Source organism: Cynara cardunculus (genome assembly GCF_001531365.2).
Source record: "Cynara cardunculus var. scolymus isolate 2C chromosome LG 10, CcrdV1, whole genome shotgun sequence".
Classification (NCBI taxonomy): Eukaryota; Viridiplantae; Streptophyta; class Magnoliopsida; order Asterales; family Asteraceae; genus Cynara; species Cynara cardunculus.
In genome coordinates, this window is record NC_037537.1 from 24063974 (window position 1) to 24083642 (window position 19669).

The following is a 19669-nucleotide window of genomic DNA, read 5'->3' on the forward strand; positions in this document are numbered from 1 at the left end:
TCTTATAGATATTCATGATGAAAATTATTCATAAATGAAAATACAAGATGTCATGATGGAAGTGTATGATGCCATTTATTATGAAAATGCATAATATTCATTATTATTCATCATGAATAATACATGAAATGAAATGAAATGGTTGGTTGTCAGGTTATCAAAATATTTATGGTTCTCATTTGAATTTTGTATACCTCTTCTGATGAGAAAGGTGAGAACATATCAGGACCGTTGATCTCTTTTGATCCCCGCAACTTCTTCCCCCCATATTTGTTTGCCTTCGCATGCCCTATTTGCATCGCCATAATTGAAACCTTATCAGATTAACTTGTTTGTTAGCAACTTAACAAGTTTAATAAGATCCACGGTTTATTCGATCAACTATACATGACCGTTTGTTTGGAGTTTAATGATATAAAAAGTGACTTATTCAGTAGGCTTCTAGGGGGAGTTTTATGCAGAAAACCGAGTTTTTTTTTTTCAAACCTACCCCTCCTTATTAAAAACACGTTCCTTCCTTTTATGAAAAAATTCTCAAACAAAAACCTTTTCAATTTATACAGACAGATTAATGTACACATACAACTTTATTCATACAAGACTTGATGGAAAACCAACCGAACAACCTTAATCTACGTTTTTGTAAGCCATAAGATTAAACAAAAACTCATCCTAAGTTGTCAAAGGTTTACGGTTCTCACGAAACTTAAACTGTTATCACATGATCGTAACTCTATCATATATATGGTTTTACTTTAAATTAAAAACCTTGGCGGGAATTTAGACGCTCAATGGCGACAGCGGTCTGTTAGCGTCGCATTAGTATATTTTACCGTGTTCTTTTATCCGTTTTTTAAATTTAGTGCTTGCTTCGTGGTTCCGTTTGAAATATCCCCACATCGCTTACGGAGCACTGGCGTCCTCGTCTCCGATCCTCTATTTTCTTGGACTCACTCCTGAAAACGGATACGATGCCATAGTTTCAAAGGACTTTAAAGTAAGTAGAAACCAAAAAATTTCATCCGAGTCTTTTGTGACGCCCTTAACCGTCATAAATGCAACTAAACCTACTTTTTATGCACAGAGTACAAGCACGAGTTGCTACAACACCATAAGAGAATCGTGGTTTGAAATCGATAGAGTTGCTCTTCAACCCCATGGCCTTTCGAAGCTTTCCCGAATGTTCAACACATGCTTGTAACGACCAACTTTTCTAATCGTATCATTCTGCTACGACATCTTGACGTTTTCTAAAAGTATTATCGGATTTTGAAGGCCTTTGAACACAAGTCAAGATCTGAAGGGCAATTTGGAGTCCCGATACGACGCTATGGCACAATATGATAACCCTGCAGATAACTATTTACAAAGTTTTTGCAATGCGATCGATGGAGCCGGAGAGAAGACTTATATTTTCGACAAAATCTTGGCGGGATTTGCTCCGATTTACGGAACAAGTTGCTATCAAGTATATGACTTAAAATTCAACAAGCATTCCGGATGGGACTGGCAGGTACAGTTTTTACTAGACAAAAGAATATCAAAGTGTCGCTATTAGTACATCAAAATAGCGGGCATTTGCGACGCTTTTTGCCAAGCGCACGTTGAAAGTAGGGAAATTTTGTACCAGATGAGCATCGAAACCCGTAAATTTTTGTATAGCAAATGCTTTGTTACAACAAAAGCGGGTTTGTATGCACGAGAAAAGAGGGCGTCGCTAAAACCGCCCACAAACACAATAAATCTGCGACATCAGAAGTCGTCGCTAGCGCACAAACACATCAAGTACGCACCCAATGCATGTCACAAGTGAATAGTTTTCTGTACGTTACAAGCACGACAAAAAAACACCTCTTTGCAACACCATCACGCGTCGCTAAAACCAATAGCATGTCGAATATTTAGAATTACACGGTCTAATCAGTTTCTTTTGTTACGAAGTCGTGTACCGAAATGGTAATGCCGATGGGACGTGGAGAAAACGACACGATGTTCCAAGCGGATCCTTTCGATTTGGACAAATACTCCAAGGAATGCGAACAAGTGTTTGGTGTCACTCCGAGACCTTATTGGGCCCCGATAGAGTTCGGAGGTTATGTACGTTAATTACGTTTTTCACAAATAAAAGTATTTTTACGGAACGAAGCTTACGTATGGTTTATATGACAAATTAAGGGTATAAAAACCGTGCTCGAAAAGTTTGGAAGCAACATCATTTTTAGCAACGGATTACGAGATCCATACAGTTCTGGAGGGTAAGTTTCATTAATCTCAAGTGATTGGTTCTAAGGGGCCGTTTACTAAACACTTACTTGTCAAGTGCTTACCGGGTAAATTTCCTTATCGGATGAATATGAGAAGAGTCAAGAATCTTACCGGGTAAGAACAATGAAAATGATAGATAGTCTTACCCGGTAAGTAAGGATGGCGACTCTTACCCAGTAATTTGTTGCATTCAATATGTTTTGATATACTAAAATCTTATGTATCAAAATAAATTACACTAAAGTACTTACCGAGTAAGCATTTAGGTAAACGGCCCTTAAAACCACATCCAAGCATTCTAATTATGCTTTTGGTGACAGGGTTCTTGAAAACATATCAGATACAATTGTTGCCATAACTACCCAACAAGGTAACTGTTTTTTAATTTGATTTTTTTTGTCAGATATAAAACAACACTGTATGTAAATTGCAGAGTACAATTGTACTTGACGTTTTTATGTCGTGTTTTTAGGACATCATTGCTTGGATGTTAGCACTCCAATGGCTACGGACCCTGATTGGTTGGTTGCACAACGAGAAACCGAGATCAAGATTATAGAAGGATGGCTCTCAGACTATACCGTCCCTAATGCTAACTAACGACACATCAAACTGGACTTGAAATCAAGTTAGACCAACCTGTTTTCGTGAGATCCGTGAGACTACTTTTTTACATTTGAAACTTCAAAGGAAAACATTGTGAAAGTAACTTTCACAATGTTTTTGCTGTAAAGGTAAACTTTTTTTTTTACCTTCACATAGTTTTTGTGAAGTTTTAAGTGTAAAAAAGTGGTCTCACGGATCTTACGAAAATAAGTTGGTCTCACATAAACTCAATCCTATCAAACTGTATTTCTGTTTTCTTTCTTTAACAAAAGAAAATATTGTTTTTTTGCTTCAGTTTCAACTTGAACGTTCTATTTGTAGAGTTTAACCTCAATCTGGGTTAGACATTGTTTACCACTCAATAATTTCATTAAGAGGCAGCCTCTAAATCGTTAAGAGGTGAATCTTGTTTGACAAAAAAAAACATGTCTCTCAATGGTTCTAAAACCATATAAATAATTTTGTATTATAGGTCTCCCTTAACCATTCAGCACCCTAATTTCATTGTAAACAATTACCAAACAGTTATATTTCATTTTGCACTATATCATGAGAGTCTCTTAATCATTCTGACCACTTAATCATTTTACACCAAACCATTCAGCAACTGCCAAAACAACGGTTACAACCTAAAATTCTTGAATACCAATCTCGTTCTTGAATATTGTTCCATGAACTATTATTATTTATTAGCAAAAAAATCAACAATTTATACCATTTGATATATGATTGAAAATAATTCATTAAATATACAATTTTGAGAACTAATGCATCATGTGTTGATTAATATATTACATTCTTATGGTAAAATAAAATGTGATAGGTAAAAACATCTCCAATATATAATATGACAAATTATCGGATAAGAAGAAGAGTTAAAGTGAGAAACATAAGAAGAGATCTGGATCATTGATCATCTTTAATCTCAAACTCACCCATAAATAACGTTTGATACAAGATTTATCTGGTACATCTCATTCTAATATAAATCCAAGGTTTTTACACTTTTCATATTAACTATTCTTCCCATTGAAACCCGACTCTACTAAATATAGCCTCATTTAATAATATATAAATGTGTATTTAATAATATACAAAGATGTATTAACATACTCTTTATGATCTTTCATTATTTCATAAAAACAAAAATGAGATAGTGAAATCAAATATGGGTCCATAGACACTTTTGGTAGCGTCTTTGGATTTGCAAGTTCTTGGCGCAAAAAAGAAAATAACTTTTTAATATTTAAATGAATTTTAAAGCAAAATGTAGGAAGATACATCTTAATTTTAATGTTTTTTTTGTCTTAATTGATGTTATAATACATTTTTATATAGTTTTGAGAAAACGATGATGCTTTTATTTTTGAATAAAATCTAAATATCATAAAAAAATTGAAAAAAAGTTGATATTAACACCAAACTAACTATTTAACATTTCTCATTTTTTTGTGTATTTTTTTAATTCGTTTTTTTTAGTTTTGGTTTAATAATATAATTTTTATAAATATAATAATTAAGTATTTTGTTAGAACTTAATGATTGTCTTAGTTATATTTTAGGTTTTTTATATTTAAAATGAGATGATTATTCTTTATTTGATTATGTATATCTGTAGTTAGTTACATGAATTCAAACATGAAGCTTTAATAAGTTGTACTTACATACAATTTACTTGTAATCTTAAATTTTAAGTAATATGCATAATAAACAATACTTTGTGCATAAAAAATGGTTTTTAATTTTTTTTTGTCAAATACTTTATAATATAGTATAGATGTTTGATTTTCAAGATCAAAAAATTGAAATGGTTAATTCTCCTAACGAAATTTTATTCTTATATTTGGTTCATATTTAAATAGAATTCATCGTCGTCACCATCACCACACCCAACACCAGCATTGCTAATATTATCATTTTATAATTTAAACAAAAATAAAGAACTATTTTTGTCATTTATCAATATTTTGTTACAATTTCAAAGTTATATTCTACAAAACAGATAAAAATGTTTCAATTCTTTAACATATTCTATTTTATTTTCTGCCACCAAATACAAAAATCAAACCTGATTCAATTCGTTCAAATTTCATGCCTTCCAAAGATCATTTTACTAACCAAACGTCCCCCAAATATAAATAAATAAATAAATAAATATATATATATATATATATATATATATATAGACCAGACTGTTTTCGTGAGACCATTTTTTTAACACTTGAAACTTCACAATGTTTTTGCTGTGAACGTTCGGTTTTTTTTTTTACCTTAACAGTATTTTGCTGTGAAGTTTAAAGTGAAAAAAAAGTGGTCTCATGGTTCTCACGAAAACAGCTTGATATCAAGTGAACCCAACCACACACACACACATATATATATATATATATATGTGTGTGTGTGTGTGTGTGTAAAGAGTAAACTACGATCTTCATCCATGTGGTTTGATGTTTATAACAATTTTCGTCCCTAGTCTTTAAAATGCTTTTTTCATCCTAATGGTTTGTAGTTTGTTTCTTTTTTCATCCTTTCATAGTTCATACTTCATACTAACTCAGTCCAAATAATTTGTTAAAAAAATTAGGGGTATTTTGGTCATTTTATTATTTTATCTTATTTTTCATTAAAAAAAATTAATAACAATGTATTATATAATTTTTACATTATTTTAATATTATATGAAAATTAGTTACTCCTAAAGTCATTCTTTTTAGTTATTTTTTGTATTGGAAGAATAAAAATTGCATTACGTGACTACGATTTGATATTGGTCTTGATGCAATTGCATGATTTTGACATCACAACCAATTTCTATCAATCTTTATGCATTTTGTTATGGTATGTAGCGTTATAAACGAACTGAACGTTCAGCGACTTATTCGGCGGGAAGTTCGTTTATATTCGTTTATTTAATAAATGAACGAACATGAACAATTTTTTTTGTTCGTTTACACTACCAAAATTACCCTCTTTTCCGGCGGACAAATCCGCCGGAAATTGGGTTTTCCAGCGGATATGTCCGCCAGAAAAGAGGGCGCCGCTGTTTTTATTTCCGTCGATTTTTCCGGCGGATTTTTCCATTTTCCGGCGGAATACGGCCGCCGGAAATCTTTCGCCGGAAAAATTAAGAAACTTGGTTTACCGTTAATTAAAAATTTTTAAAACTTTTCAGGCGGAAAAATCCGCCGGAGTATTGTCTCACCGGAAAAACTTAATTAAATAAGATTTCCCAAAAAAAAAATTAAAAAAATACCGGCGGCCAAATCCGCCGGAAATCCGCCGGTAATTTTTTTTTCTTTTTTTTAAAAATTTAAATAAAAAAATTCAAAAAAAATTTTAAAAATTTTCCGGCGGCAAAATCCGCCGAAAATCCGCCGGTAATATATATATTTTTTAAATTTTTTTTTCAGTAAATATTTAAATCATGTAAATTTGTAAAAATATGGATAAAACTAAAATGCAACTAAATATCATACATTGATTAAAATAAACAATTGTTACAAAACATACAATTTAAAGTATCACACAATGTTACAAACAAAGTAGATTGTTCCAAATAAACAAATAATATTCAATTAGATGGCGGTGGGAATTGTGATTGACGGATTCATTACAGCCCAATACGATTCATTAAGTCCCAATACGGTCCATTAAGTCCCAATACGGTCCATTAAGGCCCAATACGGTCCATTAAGGCCCAATACGGTCCGTTAAGACTCATACGATTCATTAAAGCCCAATACGGTTCATTAAAGCCCAATACGGTTCATTACAGCCCAATACGGTTCATTACAGCCCAATACGGTTCATTACAGCCTAATACGGTTCATTACAGCCCAATACGGTTCAAACCATTAAAGGCTAATACGGTTCATTAGAGCCCAATACGGTTCATTAGAGCCCAATACGATTCATTAGAGCCCAATACGGTTCATTACAGGCCAATACGGTTCATTACAGCCCAATACGGTTCATTACAGCCCAATACGGTTCATTACAGCCCAATACGGTTCAAACCGTTAAAGCCCAATACTGTTCATTAAGGCCCAATACGGTCTGTTAAGGCTCATACGATTCATTAAGGCCCAATTTAGTTCGTTAAAGCCCAATACGATTTTTTTAAAAGGTTTTTTTAATTTTTTAAAAGGTTTTTTTAATTTTTTAAAAATTATTTTTCTAAAACAATTTCCGGCGGATTTCCGGCGGATTTATATTTTTTGAATTTTTAAAATTTCCGGCGGATTTCCGGCGGATTTATATTTTTTGAATTTTTGAATTTGTAAAAAACATTTCCGGCGGATATTTTTTTTTAGCTTTTTTAAAAATTTATTTTTCTATAAGTTTTTTTTTTAAATTTTTTTTTCTAAAACAATTTTTAAAATTTCCGGCGGAGTTTGTCCGCCGGAAAATGTTAAAAGATTTTATTTTTTTCAAAAAAACATTTCCGGCGGATTTCCGGCGGATATATTTTTAGTTTTTTTTTAAATTTATTTTTCTTTTTTAAATTTTTTAATAATTATCGTTCTAAAACAATTTTTAAAATTTCCGGGAAAATGTTAAAAGATTTTTATTTTTTTTTTAAATCATTTCCGGCGGATTTCCGGCGGATACATTTTTAATTTTTTTTAAAATTTATTTTTTTTGAATTTTTAAAATTTCCGGCGGATATGTCCGCCGGTAAAATATTTTTCCATTTTTTTTCAAATATTAATTAATTTTTAAAGATTAATTAACCCTTAATTAATAAATCCGCCGGAAATCCGCCGGAATTATTACCGATTTAAATTTTCCGGGGGATTTCCGGCGGAGCTCCGGCGAAAGTCAACAAAAGTTGACTTTCTTAATTTCCGCCGGAAATCCGCCGGAACATTTCCGGCGGAAATTTTCCGCCGGAAATTCCCAGTTTTCTAGTAGTGTTAGTTAAACGAACGAACATGAACGAGAGTTTCATTCGTTCATTTATGTTCATGAACGTTCGTTCATTTACCGTTCGTTTATGTTCGTTCGTTTATATATTAAATTTAATATATAATCTTTTATTTATTTACATTGAATTCAAATTATATTTATTTGTGTTTGTTTAATCCGTTCGTTTATGTTCGTTTAGCCCGTTTGTTTATGTTCGTTCGTTTAACATGTTAATAAACGAACATAAACGAACACGAACACACCTGATATCTAAACGAACGAACACGAACACAAATATTTTCGTTCGTTTACCGTTCGTGTTCGTTCGTTTGTTCGGTTAAGTTAAACGAACGAACACGAACACAAATATTTTCGTTCGTTTACCGTTCGTGTTCGTTCGTTTGTTCGGTTAAGTTAAACGAACGAACACGAACACAAATATTTTCGTTCGTTTACCGTTCGTGTTCGTTCGGTTCGTTTTTGTATGCATATGGTTAGATTCTCATCGTGAATGTCATTTTTTATGAGAAGTGTGAAAAATATAGCATTCATACATTATATATGAACATATTCTTATATTGTGTGAATTCGTATAGAGCAGGGACAGATCTACTTTGGTGGTATAGGTGGCACGTGTCACCGTATAATTCCTTTGTCGAAAGGTAAAAAATTTAGATTCGTGAAACGTGCAACCATATTAATTTGTTGTGTGTCACCATATGTATTTTGAAACTACAGTAAGAACAAGTTTTATTCGGTATAGTTGGTTTGCAAGATTTTTATTCTATCCCAGACACAAGTTTGAATCATGTTAGTGTCATTTTCTTAGTCAAATAGGATCTATCCCTAATATAGAGGTGATTTTCACATAAACCGGTAAAAATACATATTCTGTTAAAAATAGCACCATAGACTAAGTTGCTAAAATACAGACTATCTATATACAACTCAAACAAAGACTATTATACCAATCCGAAACTTCGTTTTCAGGGACGACTTATGAGTTGACTGAAATCTTGTACCTAATTAGAAATTCACGGTAACAATGGTACAACTCAATAATTTTTTCCTTTTAAAATCATCTATAATCGTACTAATAGCACTAAACTTGTGTGTACGGAAAACATTTCCAAACAACTAAGTTAGGTGCTAGAAATAGGTTTATGCCGAAAATGACTGATATCGAAAGTACCAAGAACTCACAAGAGTATCAAGTTTACAACGACAAACAAACGTTGGATCATTTCAATTTAAGAAGGAAAGTTACACGACTTTTCAACAACGTCACGTAGCTTATTGGTTAAGTCTTAGAGGGGGGTTGCAGTGGAGAATCACTTTAATGTGACTTATTGGTTAAGTCTTAGAGGGGGGATGCAGTGGAAAATCCTATTTATCTGGGGTTTGAATCTAGACAACTGCCAAAGCTTTTGTGGCTACCGAGTTCACCTGCGATGACTCCAGACCATTTGTTATCGTTTAAAGAATTAGTCGATAAATATAAATTGGTATGGAAACCCACAGTTAAAAACAAATAAAATTGCATAACCACTTCTAGTGTCCACTCACACACACATTCAGTTGGTGGAATTTGAAAAACTTCCAATAAAAGTGGTTGCTGATTTATTATATTTTTATTTAAATGTATGATATCAATTATTTCATAAAACAAAGATCAAATATGGTTCAAAGACACTTTGATGGGTGTGTTTGAATTTGCAAGTGATTGAAAAAAAATACTTCTATTTTTTATTTGGACAAATTGTATGAAAAAATAATGTACTTTAACTTGATTTCTATCTTGGGTAACGTATTTTCAAAACTTTCATTTTGGTACTTAAATGTTTAAAACTTTACATCTTAAGTACCAAAATGAAAGTTTTGAAATATCATGTTGATGTGGCGAATGATGTGGTATCTGGTTAATACTGAGTTGGATACCACATCACGTGTCACATCATCATCGTAACCAGTTAATGCTTCAACCGTTACCTGAGTGCTTAAATGTTTAAAACTTTACATCTTAAATACCAAAATGAAAGTTTTGAAAGTATGTTACTCAAAATATGAATCAAGTTAAAATACCTTACTTTTTCATGCAATTTACCCTTTTTATTTTTTGTGTTTGGTTCATATTTAAAAGAAATTTCTTCGAATTCCATGGAGGAATTGAGTATTGATTGCCTAATGCTAGTATTGAGATGGATTGAAAGAATGCTTTATAAGACTCAATTTATAGGACTAAAAAATAAATGGTCATATCTAAAAGCGTTGTAATAAGTTAATAGGATGTTTTTGGTGGTCTTAACAAGTTTTATAGGATACTTCTAATACAAAACATCCCATTAATTAGTCATTTAATAGAACGATATTTAAAAAAGTGTCTTATAAAACCAAGTATCTATACTATATTATAAAACATTTGACAAAAACTCTTAAAAACCATTTTTTATGCATGAAGTATTGTATATTGATGCATATTACTTAAAATTCAAGATTACAAGTAAATTATGAATAAGTACAATTTATTAAAACTTCATGTTTGAATTTGTGTAACTAACTGCGGATAAACATAATCAAATAGAGGTTAAAAATCTCATTTTAAATATAAAAAATCCAAAACATAATTAATATAATCATTGAGTTCTAACAGAATACTTAATTATTATCTTAAATAAATTATTTTATTAAACCAACAATAAATTAGTTCATTTTTAAACTTCAGTTAAATTACAATAAAAAATTGAATTAAATAAATTACACAAAAACAAGAACTTTTAAATAGTTAATTTGATACTAATATTGCTTATTTTTTTCAAAATTTTTTAATATCTTCAAATTTATATTTCATTCAAAAATAAAAACATTTTTTTTTCTCAAAATCTCATAAAGTCACATTATAACATCGATAGACCCAAAATACAAAACAAAACATTAAAATCAATATGTATCTCGCTGCATTGTGCGAATATCCTTCTAGTCTTATAAAAAGACGGGTTTATCCTATAAAATAGTTAATAGGTAGATTTGTATTATAAATGCCCTATAAAATAGCTAATAGGTAGATCTATATTAAAAATGTTCTTTAAAACTTGTTAAAACGTCTAAAAGCGTCTTATAAACTTATTACACCACATTTAAATAAAACCCTTTATTTTCTTGATCCTATAAAGTAATCTAATAGGACGTTTTGAAATTAATGACATCCTATAAACTCGATTTTATTATACAGCAAATTGTGACATAAATAATATTATTTGGAAATTAGTTACTCCTAACTTCATTGTTTTTATTTATCCTAATGGAAGAATAAAAATTGCACTATGATTTGATAATGATCTTGATGCAATGACATGATTTCAACATCACAACCAATCTATCTCTTTCAATCTTTATGTATTTTGTTATAAGTCTATATATTATGCTTATAAAATAAGCAAAGGGTGGTGTTTGATTGTTTTGATCTTGGCTTCAAAGGTCAAAAGTACCAGGAGGTCCCAAGTTCAAATTCAAAGAGAATAAAAATCCCCTTGTGGCCATAGAGGTTCAAATGCGGTGACTCCGGACCATCTGCAAAGCAGATGGTCGCATAGCGGGTTTGATATCCAGGTTAATCAAAAAAATATATATGTATATGGTTAAGTTCTTGTGAGAAATGTTAATTTTCCTTAAAAATGTGAAAAATGTAACATTACATAATATAATGTAACAGTTGCACAATATAACGTAATATTCACACAATATAACACATAATATATGTGAATGTATCCTTATATTGTGTGAATACGTGTGAATGTGAGTGTCTTCATAGACTACGGTGAAAGTACACATTCATGTCTTATAATCTTGATCACTTTAAAAAAAAATACTCGTTCTAAAATAAATGTTCGTATTTCTATTTTCGTTTTTCTCAAAATGAACGTCGACTTTCAAAAGTAAGAATTTACTTTCTCATTTTACGATTAATTATGAGATTGAACGGAAATGGTATATGTATATACGATTGTTGTTAGCGATGGATCCAATATCTGCCAATCAAGATTCGTCACAATCGTTCCAAAAGACATAAAAACATAAATTGTCTCTGTGCTTAGCCCAAAAGAATCGGGTACAATCTCTACACTTTAAAGGTTACACATTCCCCTTATTGTTCATTGTGTTGTCGCGGCCACAACTCCTTGCCCTAACGGATGTTTAGTCACCTCATGTGCCGAGCAAGTGAGGTATTTTAGTCATATTATATTACTTTATTATTACTATTTCAGGTGTATAAGTTAACATTACCTGATACAAGCGTCCTCCTCTCAACAATACTGGCAGACCCTTTTTACGGTGAATCCCCACCCCCAAAACAACTGCTCCCCGCTGTCTCCCTCCTTCCCGATTTGACCTAGTGATAACCTTCATCACTAGGTCGCCAAGATTCTCCTTCACTCACCTCTCACTTTGTGTTTCACCGTTTATAAGAAGTGTAATTGTGTTCAAATCATCAATTTCTTGTTGTCTTGAAGCTGTTGTGAGAGCATAGAAGCAAGGTATAGAATTAGAGAGAGAGAGAGAAACTTGCTTTTATTTTGATGTCGCACGGAGATGAGAAGAAGTCAAATGTAGAAAACAAAAACAAGAAAGATAAACATATGCAGTTATTTGGACCAACGCAAGACGTCACACCACCAACGGGTTTAGCATTCAACTGGACCAAAACTACCCATCAGAGACGGTTGCCTTGGGAGGGATGGAGGTTCACCGGAGATGGGACGCCGCCACCAGTGCTAACGTCCTGGTTGAGGAACAAGGGGAGTTTGGAGGTTATTAATTTCGTTTTTGTTTTTCAATTTAACGCAATAATCACTTAATTTTACTTATGCATTCTAATCTTGTACAATGATAATGACAAAGAAAAGGGTAAAAGACTAAACTGCCTTCACGTGCTCGACATGTGAGGTTACTTAACGATTCTCACTTAACGGTCAGTTAAGAACAGGGATCGTAGCGATGACAAAAATGCAAATAATAAAGGTGTATCTGTAATTTTTGGCTAAACACAGGGACAATTTATGGAATTTACTATAAATTTTGTTATAAATTTATAATTATAACTACTACAAAAAAAATCTTTCTAAAATTGCACAACAATGTATGCCTTAAATGAGTACAATATTACATTGTTAAACACACACATATAAACATGTTTAATTATCACTTAAACGTGTCGCGTGCAGCGGATGAAAAGAATTTTATAAATTGAGAACTAACATTTAAGTTTTTGTTAGAAATCTGAGTTAAATTTATGTTTAAATAAATTATCTTGTATTTGAACATGTTTATCAGTTGTTTAATATTAATATTATGATATTCAAACGTTTTTTTTTTAAATTATATGTATACAATAATTACTTATAAACTTGAAATTTAATAGATTATACATTATTTTATTAGAGCGAATTATGGATTTGGTCCCTGTGTTTTGATTTTTTTTATTAGGGTCCCTATGGTATGTTTAGTATGGATTTGATTCTTGTGGTCCCTCTTACTAACCCCGTTGAAATAAATATGTTAACTCAGTTAAACCAGAGGCCATACGTATTCAGATTTTAACAAAAGGAAGATTCATAAAGATAGTAAATTACATGTTTGGTCCCTTGTGCTTTTTATTACATGTTTGGTCTCTATACTTAAAATGACCCAAATACCCTCTTAATTAACCTATTTAACAAAACAAATCTAACAAAGTTAAATTTATGGACCCAACATGTTATAAAATGCAAACCACAAATATGTAATTCATAGATATTTTAAAATATGGACCCAACGTGTTATAAAATGCAAACCACAAAAATGTAATCCATAGATATTTTAAAATATGGACCCAACGTGTTAACACACATAAACCACAAGGACTAAGAATGTAATTTACTCAAAAATGAATTATATTGACTATAAGATTTAATTTTATTGTTTTAGTCTTTGCATGTATTATATAAAACTTGGTTGAAGTTCATATAGTAATTTGTTCAAGCTACCAAGTAATTTACTATCTATATACTCTCTCTCTCTCTCTCTCTCTTTTTATATTTATATATATATATATATATATATATATGGAGAGAGAGAGAGAGAGAGAGTATACAGAGAGTAAATTACATGTTTGGTCCATGTGTTTTTAATACATGTTTGGTACTTATACTTAAAATAACAAAAATACTCTTAATTAACTTATTTAACAGAAAAAATCTAATAGAGTCAGATTTAGGGATCCAACGTGTTATAAAATACAAACCACAAAGATGTAATCCATAGATATTTTAAAGTAGAGACCCAGAGTATTAAAACACATAAACCACATGAACCAAAAATGTAATTTACCCTTAATTTTTTAATTTAATTAAACAAATTTCAGTTTAAAAAAAGAGATACATGTAACAGAAACCAAATCACATTGAATAAAATACTCGTTAAGGAATTAACCAATCTTGATAATAATTATTTAGAATTAATATCTCTTAAATAATTTATACGAAATAATATTCATATAAAAATCAACCAAAAACGTCTCATCATGAAGAGGATATCTTAACAAATATGGATAGAGATATTCATCCAATGAATGAGATAAATATATTTTAAAAACAATTTGTTGATAATAATAATAATAATAATAATAATAATAAAATATACATATTAAAAAAGAAATTAAAATTTCCATTTATTTGATAAATCCAACTATCATAAACCAACCAGGGATTATGAAATTTTAATTAATTATATATATACTATATTATAAAGCATGTGATAAAAAATCTTAAAAACAGTTTTTTAAGCATGAAGTACTGTTTATTGATGCATATTACTTAAAATTTAAGATTATAAGTAAATTGTGCGTAAGTACAACTTATTAAAGCTTCATGTTTAAATTCGCGTAACTAACTACAGATAAACATAATCAAATAGAGGATAAATATCTCACTTTAAATATAAAAAAATCTAAAATATAATTGAGATAATCATTGAGTTCTAACAAACTACTTAATTATTATCTTTATACTATCAGTTCGTTACTAAATCTAAATTAAATTATAATAAAAAATTAAATTAAAAAAATTACACAAAAACATCTACAGAGACGGAATAAAACGAAACACTAAAATCGAGATATATCCTGTTGCATTGCTCGAGCACCCTTCTAGTACATGTATAATACATCCACATACGCATAATTGACATGGTTTTCGTAACAAATGTCTGTATCAACGTCTAAATATCTTATATCAATACAATTTTTTCGAAATAAATAAAGACATTTTGATTTTTTTTAACATTTAAAAAAACAATACATTTTTCAAATAAAACCGAGTAAAAGAAACCCCACAAAGGGGTCCAAAATATCCAGTTGGCCATGTGTTGAACGAGTCGTTCCACTAAAATAATCACAAAAAATTAAACATGTATTTTTTTTTAACTTATTGTTCTTAAAATATCTTATTTTTCCAAAAAAAAAACACAAAAATTGGAATATAAAATAAAACCATAAGATAAATTAGACAGTCATGAATAAAAATGAAAATAAAAGAAACTGTTTGATTTTAGTTAATAGAATGAACTTATTTCTTAGAAGCCCAAATTTTGATTCTAGGTTAAATTGAAGGAATGAAAATTCATTCTCGTTTCCATTTTCTGTCATTTACATTTTCATTCATCTGACTGAAACCAACACCATTTTTAGGTGATTGAAATATTAAGTAACATGATTAATTATATCATAGAATACTTATTGTACCTTCTCATAATAAGATAAAATAAATAATGAGCTGAACTTATTGAAGAAGATTAAAGGTATATGAACCAAAAGTTTCTCCATAAATAATTTCTTTATACTTTCCACCTTAATTTTCTCAATAAACAATTTAAATTTTAAATTCATATATATGTACTAGAAGGGTATTCGCGCAATGCAGCGAGATACATTTCGATTTTAATGTTCTATTATATTATTTGTCTCTGTCAATGTTATAATACGATTTTATGTGTTTTTAAGAAAGCAATAATAATTTTATTTTTGAATAAAATATAAATTTAAAGATATCATAAAAATTTAAAGCAATAATTATTTTATTTTTAATATATATATATATATATATATCTTAATTAAATAATTATACCTTAAACCTGGATTTTAAGATCATCATTTCGTAACAGATAAAGATTAAATACTATATATATATATATATATATATATATATATATATATTTGTGTGTGTGTGTGTATATATGTATGTATATATGTATATCTGTTAAGTACCTATATAAATATTAGGAATTTCTTGGCTGGAGGTGAATATTCTTCATTGGAAGTTATGTATGCTCCAAAACTCAAAACAATGACACCAGTTGTGTTCCAATGGCTTCTGCTCTTTGTTACCACCTTCTTCACCACGACCATCTTGGGTGCACCACACGGGCTGAGTCCTATCGATCCGTTTCTAAGAGATTCGAACGTCGGTTTCGCGAATGTGAAGCCTTTGAAGGACGTCGAAACCTTTTTCTATAACCAAACGCTCGACCATTTTAACTACAACCCGCAAAGTTACGCCACTTTCCCACAACGGTATTACATCAACTCTAAATGGTGGGGTGGTGCTAACAAGAACGCACCAATTTTCGCTTATCTTGGTGCCGAAGGACCCTTGGATCGTGACATCCCGATCATCGGATTCCTCACTGATAACGCCCCTCGTTTCAAGGCCCTTTTGGTCTATATAGAGGTACACATATAGGTGCTTAATTATTATGGCTTTTTGAATAATCCATCGTCTGAATCTTGTAATTGTATGTATATGTGTTTATTTTGTGAGTAGCATCGGTTTTATGGAGAATCAAATCCAGTTGGGTCGATGGCTGAATCAGTGAAAAACAAGACTATACGTGGGTACTTCAATTCTGCTCAAGCATTGGCCGATTATGCAGAGGTTTTGTTGCATGTCAAAAACAAATTACGTGCACATCATTCTCCGATTATTGTTATCGGAGGGTCTTACGGTGGAAGTAAGTCCTCTAATTAACCTTAAAAAAACAACTTTATTCAAGAAGGAATAAAAATTCCCTTGTAATTACGTAGGTTCAAATGCGGTGACTCCGGACTATCTGCAAAGCAGATGGTTGTCCTTGGATTAGTCGGCTCGCATAACGGGTTGGATATCCAGGTTAATAAAAAAAAAAAAAAAACCTTAAATATCTACTATCGGTAGTGTTTTTAGATATATGTTTTTCTACTATTTTTGGTAATTTATTGGTGACTACGACTAATACGTGAACATCTCGACTAATTTTATGGAAAAAAAAATCAGTGCTTGCCTCATGGTTTCGTCTCAAGTATCCGCATATCGCGCTTGGTGCTCTTGCTTCCTCGGCTCCAATTCTTTACTTCGATAAGCTCACTCCTCAAGATGGGTATTACTCGATCGTTACCAAAGATTTCAAGGTAAAAAAATAACATTTGTCGGGTTTTTTTTTTCCATCTTTCCAAAGATTTGGGATTGATATAATTAGATTTGTGATTATATGAGACTAAAGGTTTTTCGTGAGACATGTAAGATCAATTCTCAATCTTTGGATTAGATCTACAATTTGAACATTCATAATCACAAAATTATCACTATGCAACTTTAGACCTTTAAATCTTTAGCTTATAAAGTTGATCAATAAACATAAATTGGTCTTACGGGTTAAAACGAAAAACCCTTGTTCTTACGTGAATCCAATCCGATATAATTATATATATATATATATATATATACACATACAGGAAGCTAGCGAAAACTGTTATATGACGATAAAGAAATCGTGGAACGAGATCGATAGAGTTGCTTCAATGCCAAATGGTCTTTCCATTCTTTCCAAAAAATTCTATACTTGCTCGTAAGTAGTATTATTTTTTATTTTTTATTTAAATATTATGAATTATGTAATTTAATTAATTAATTTTTTATTTTATTTATTAAGGCCATTGAAGAACTCTGATGAGCTCAAGGGGTACTTGGATTCCATGTATGCTTACGCAGCTCAATATAATGCTCCACCAACGTATCCGACGACCCGAATTTGTGAAGGCATCGATGGAGCAAGCAATGCCACTGATATTCTTGATCGCATATCTGATGGTGTTATTGCGTATCAACCGTTCAGTCCATGCCACAATACGACACGTGGAGTTAGTCAAACTTCCATTGGATGGGGATGGCAAGTAAGTAATTTTGCTTGTCTTATTATGTAACGCCGCTATTAAAAACTCTACGAAAACTTGCCATTTATAAATTGATATTATACATTTACTTTTTATACACCAGGATAAATTGTTTCTTGATTTTTATTTTGGGTAATGTATTTTCAAAATTTTTATTTTGGTACCTAAGATGTAAAATTTTAAACATTTAAGTACTCGAATAACCACGTAAACTTTTATATGGTTTTTATACTTTTTTATCTAGTTTTTATTATGATTTTTATTAATGATTTATATAATTATACATAGACGTGTAGCGAGATGGTGATACCGATTGGCATAACCAGTAATGTCAGCATGTTTCCGAGCCAGCCTTACAACCTACAAGAAGTGATTGACAATTGCAAAAGCGTGTATGGTGTCACGCCTCGACCTCACTGGGCCACAACTTATTATGGTGGTTATGTATGTACCTTCTTTATTACCTTTTTTTATTTGTATTGATTTGTGTGATTTAAAGTGTGTTTCACGTTTGATGTTGCAGGACATAAAGTTAGTGCTTAGCAAGTTCGGCAGTAACATCATCTTCTCCAACGGCTTAAGAGATCCATATAGCAGTGGAGGGTATGTAACGACGCAAATAAAGCTGTGTTTTTTTAAATTAAAATGTCGACACTGTATTATGCCTCATAAAAAGAGACAAGTTGATGCATGCTGATAAATAATAAGTGAAAAGCTACGGTCAAAAGAGTAGATCTATCAGATGAGCGTATCTTCTCTTTTACGTTTCAGGGTGTTGGAGAATATATCAGATGAAGTCCTTGCTGTCTACACTACCAATGGTATGTTTTTGTGGACGTCTTTTTGGTGTTGTTATTTCTTGCCCACTATAATACGAGAAAAAGATCATATTACCGATAGATCGTAATGATTTCGTTTTTGCTTGGATTTTTAGGTTCACATTGCTTGGATATATTGGCCTCGAGTAAAACCGATCCTGATTGGTTGATTAAACAACGGAACGATGAAGTGAAGATCATTAGAAGATGGTTGACAAAATACTACCACGATCTTCGTTTATTAAAGCAATAATTACGTCATAGTATGTTTGAAACAGATAATTTAATAGGAGTCTATAATATTTATTACACGATTTTTTTGTCAATTTGAATCATCGTTTTCACGTATGATATAACAACATTATATAGAAGTTATTATGCACGGTACTATTTGCATTATATTTTTTTTAAATCTTTAGCTTATTAATGTAAATAATTTTATATTTTTATAGCAATAATAATTTATATAATAATAATAATAATAATAATAATAATAATAATAATAATAATAATAATAATAATAATCTATACTTATATAATAAAACATTTAGCTAAAATTCTTAAAAACTCTTAAAACTTTTAAAAACTTTTAAACCCGTTCATTCCTAAATGATTTCATCTATATCCGATTTCATCTCATATCTGAATTCATGTAACTAACTGCAGATAAACACAATTAAATACAGGATAAACATCTCATTTTAAATATAAAAAATCTAAAATATAATTAGTATAATCATTAAATTCTAACAAAATACTTAATTATTATCTTTATAAAATATATCATATTAAACCAAAAATAAATTGTTTTATTACTAAACTTAAATTAAATTAT

At 30.6% G+C, this 19669-nt stretch overlaps 2 protein-coding genes across 2 annotated transcripts in view; both read left to right on the forward strand.

Moving 5' to 3' along the window:
* The window catches only part of LOC112520474 (lysosomal Pro-X carboxypeptidase-like), an 8166-nt gene extending 5301 nt beyond the window's left edge, over nucleotides 1–2865 (forward strand). Inside the window, exons 3-9 of the mRNA XM_025128897.1 lie at nucleotides 864–997; nucleotides 1085–1197; nucleotides 1276–1513; nucleotides 1942–2097; nucleotides 2176–2255; nucleotides 2586–2635; nucleotides 2738–2865. Coding sequence (XP_024984665.1) covers nucleotides 864–997; nucleotides 1085–1197; nucleotides 1276–1513; nucleotides 1942–2097; nucleotides 2176–2255; nucleotides 2586–2635; nucleotides 2738–2865 — 899 coding nt within the window. The remainder of the gene's footprint in view (nucleotides 1–863; nucleotides 998–1084; nucleotides 1198–1275; nucleotides 1514–1941; nucleotides 2098–2175; nucleotides 2256–2585; nucleotides 2636–2737) is intronic.
* Nucleotides 2866–16133: 13268 nt separating this feature from the next.
* Nucleotides 16134–19215, forward strand: LOC112519467 (lysosomal Pro-X carboxypeptidase). Its single transcript, XM_025127599.1, has 9 exons — nucleotides 16134–16538; nucleotides 16632–16818; nucleotides 17121–17254; nucleotides 17579–17691; nucleotides 17776–18016; nucleotides 18305–18460; nucleotides 18540–18619; nucleotides 18788–18837; nucleotides 18951–19215. Exons 1-9 carry the CDS (start codon nucleotides 16155–16157, stop codon nucleotides 19085–19087), a joined length of 1482 nt encoding a protein of 493 aa, XP_024983367.1. The 5' UTR covers nucleotides 16134–16154; the 3' UTR covers nucleotides 19088–19215.
* Nucleotides 19216–19669: the final 454 nt, after the last annotated feature.